This window comes from Sinocyclocheilus rhinocerous, unplaced genomic scaffold, assembly GCF_001515625.1.
Source record: "Sinocyclocheilus rhinocerous isolate Xijiao unplaced genomic scaffold, SAMN03320098_v1.1 scaffold2870, whole genome shotgun sequence".
Lineage (NCBI taxonomy): Eukaryota > Metazoa > Chordata > Actinopteri > Cypriniformes > Cyprinidae > Sinocyclocheilus > Sinocyclocheilus rhinocerous.
In genome coordinates this window covers 72627-75950 of record NW_015627340.1, presented here as the reverse complement: position 1 = coordinate 75950, position 3324 = coordinate 72627, and the positions used below count along the sequence as shown (strand labels likewise).

The window sequence follows — 3324 nt, the reverse complement described above, 5'->3', positions numbered from 1 at the left end:
TCAAGCCTCATCCATACTGCCAGATGCGCTCGTGGAGACTTGCGGAGCCGGCTGCGAGTATAAACGAGCATTACGAGACAGGCTGCGTGAGTGCGGCAAGCATGAACGGCTCGTCCGTGACGCGGGATTCGCGCCGCGTGGGGCAGAGAGGAAAAAGCACAAATATTTGTCCTGAAGTTCATCATTTTGGTTTTATTCTGTAGCCTGATTTCTCAAACCCCCTAAAATCTTAAAATTAGTAACTACAATGAAAGAAATCTCACGCAAAGTCTCATCTTTTTTAGTGTCTCTACTAATTTAGTGCGGTCTGGCCACCAGTCATTTAATGAATGATTAAATTAATTGCTCATTCTTGTGGTGAATGAAATGTTTTCAAGCTGTTGCTTCTTAAGCCTGTGATTTTTAAACCCCCGCTGTGCTCCTAAAGCTGTTTAGCACGTCGTCTTGCTTAAATTCTAGTTGCTAGTTTTTGGCTTATTGAAAGTATGAGGATTTTAACCTCAGCAAGTAGAAAACCACAGTTTCATGCAGCCCTGTTTGGATCCAGCTCCCCACTGAGTTCTGTGCGGCCGGTTGAAACACGTCCCTCTGATCATCTCTAAAGACTTTGTCATTAACTAGATCTGAACTGCGTCAAACAGGGATTTGCTGTATCTTCAGTGCCATCTACACTGTGACAAAACTGGAACGCTCTGGTTATAATCAGCAAAGCTGTCTGCACTGCATGCGGACAACATCGTTATAATCAACAGCAACTTCGCAGACAGTAGCTTTGTAGACCATTTTTTACTGTAACTAGAGATTTGTAGCCAACTTTAATTTTAACACAGCCTTGTTGATAAGCAAACTAGTTTATTATTACAAGAACATTCTAATTTGCTTATGTGGTCTAGACATGTTTTTCATTCAGCGTCGACTGTATGCGCTCTTTCTCTCTCTGCAAGATTCCTTAAACTATTCGAGGAAACTTCAAGACCTGGATAAATCAAATTAATTAAAAGAGGAAATCAGATTTTTGTGGAGATGTTCAGAGCTGATAACAACTGCGTGATGGACGACGGCACGTTTTAATGAACAGACAGACAGAGGCTGTTTCATTTCACCTTTAGCCAGAACATTGTGTTCTTCTCTCTCTGCGGCACATCTTTTGTTCTTTATCCTCATGCTTTTCTTAAAGGGTAACTCACACAAAAACACGTTCAGTTCTTATTTCACCCCAAAATCAAAAGCAAATAATAAGAAAATACATTATATATGAAGCAAATGAAGTCTATTTTGTATAGTAACTGTTATTTGCATCACAATTAAGCACATTTCTCATCACTGTAATGAGTGTGGGCATTTTACTTCAGGGTTTGTTTGTAATTCTCATTATTCTTTATGATGTTTCTCATTAGATTCATTACTGTAATAAAGTCACAAAAATCCCTCTCTTTTTGTTGACATCAGAATAAATTAAAGACAGCACAAATACTATTATAGTGTATATACTTCATAATTTATATATATATTTTATTTTTTTAGGTAAGGAAACTAAGAAATTTATTTTTCTTGAGGATTATAAAACCTGTTTTAGACATTTATTTATTTATTGCACTGAAATTTTTATGGCAATTAACTTGCCCTACTGCCTAATTTGTGGTAGTTTAAATAAATAAAAATGACAATAAATGAATTAATCACTGTGTCCAGACAAGATTATTTCCATGACCTTATTGCAGTAATGGAAATCTGATTAAAAAAAAATCACCATTAAAAATAATAAGTGAAGTAAAGTAAAATGTCCACAATCAATACAGTAATGGTGCTTAATTGTTATTAATTGCAAATTGTAAAAGAAAAAATAAGTTTGGTTTTCTTATTTTGATTTTGGGGTTAAAATTACCTGAAATTAGATTTAAAATAATAAAATTACAGTTGCAACTAAAATTATACTGTATTGCATATGTTTCTTGGATAGATAAATAACAGAACAAAGATACAAATGAAATAATCAGTGCTTTATATTTTTCAGGCAAGTCTAACTTTATTCAGGTACAGAAATTGAATAATCAAATGTTTCCACAATCAATACAGTAATGGTGCTTAATTGTTATTAATTGCAAATTGTAAAAGAAAAAAACTTAATGATCCTAAAATAAGTTTGGTTTTCTTATTTTGATTTTGGGGTTAAAATGACCTGAAATGAGATTTAAAATAATAAAATTACAGTTGCAACTAAAATTATACTGTATTGCATATGTTTCTTGGAGTCATCTTTGCTTATAGGCTGTGTTTCTGTCTTCAGGAGACGCTCCATATTGCACTCCGGAACAGTACAAGGAATGTGCAGATCCCGCTCTAGGTGAGAAATTCGTTCTGAAAGCGTTTCAGTCTAGAGGCCAGTTCTCCTGAACCTGAGGCCATGATGTGACAGCTGGATTTATGACCCCTTCTAACCGCACCACCCACTTCCCCAGGCCTTTTTATACTTCATCATCTGTCCCGTTGTTTTTCCAGCCAGGATTTTTGAGGTTAAGAGAAATGTTCTGTCTTTTTCTCCGGCTCTAGATTTTCTGGTGGAGAGAGACAATGACTACTGCGTTTGCGACACGCCCTGCAACATGACGCGCTACGGCAAAGAGCTGTCCTTCGTCAAGATCCCCAGCAAAGCCTCTGCCAAATACCTGGCCAAGAAGTTCAACAAGACGGAGCAGTACATCGCGTGAGTCTTGGGTTCAAGCCCAAATCCTAGAGTTTTGGCCATGACAAGACATTTGTCGGTTTATATTTCTCTCACGTTGCACTAGATATCTCGGAAAACTCGGTACACCAAAACACTGAGCAGTTTTGCTAATCTGACATTGCGCAACTTTATATGAACAAGGTGAAGTTTGTACAGTCACTTAAAATGAGAAATATTTACATAATTGATAAAATGACTTTTTAAAGAATATTTCTTGCAGTTGGCAAAGGTTTTTTTTCTGAGCATGTTTTAAAGGGATAGTTCACCCAAAAATGAAAATTCTGTCATTAATTACTCACCCTCGTGTTGTTCGAAACCCGTAAGACCTTCGTTCATCTTCGGAACACAATTTAAGATATTTTTGATGAAATATGAGGGCTCTCTGACCCTCTCTGACAGTATCATGCCACGAGCGTGTGACGGCGCTGACCCAGATCCGGCGTAATGACGTCATTCGTAATGACGTTGTGAACGCGTGTCCACAAGTGACACAGAAGAGACGAAAATGTGGAATAAAGTCGTTATTTTTGGTTTCTTTGCACAAAAAAGTATTCTCGTAGCTTCGTAACTTTACAGTTGAACCACTGATGTCACACGGA

The 3324-nt window shown here is 37.0% G+C and overlaps 1 protein-coding gene across 1 annotated transcript in view; it reads left to right on the top strand.

Moving 5' to 3' along the window:
- The window catches only part of LOC107727129 (acid-sensing ion channel 1), a 68366-nt gene that overhangs the window by 39463 nt on the left and 25579 nt on the right, over window positions 1-3324 (top strand). Inside the window, exons 4-5 of the mRNA XM_016536913.1 lie at window positions 2269-2344; window positions 2551-2704. Of these exons, the coding sequence (XP_016392399.1) occupies window positions 2269-2344; window positions 2551-2704 (230 nt within the window). The remainder of the gene's footprint in view (window positions 1-2268; window positions 2345-2550; window positions 2705-3324) is intronic.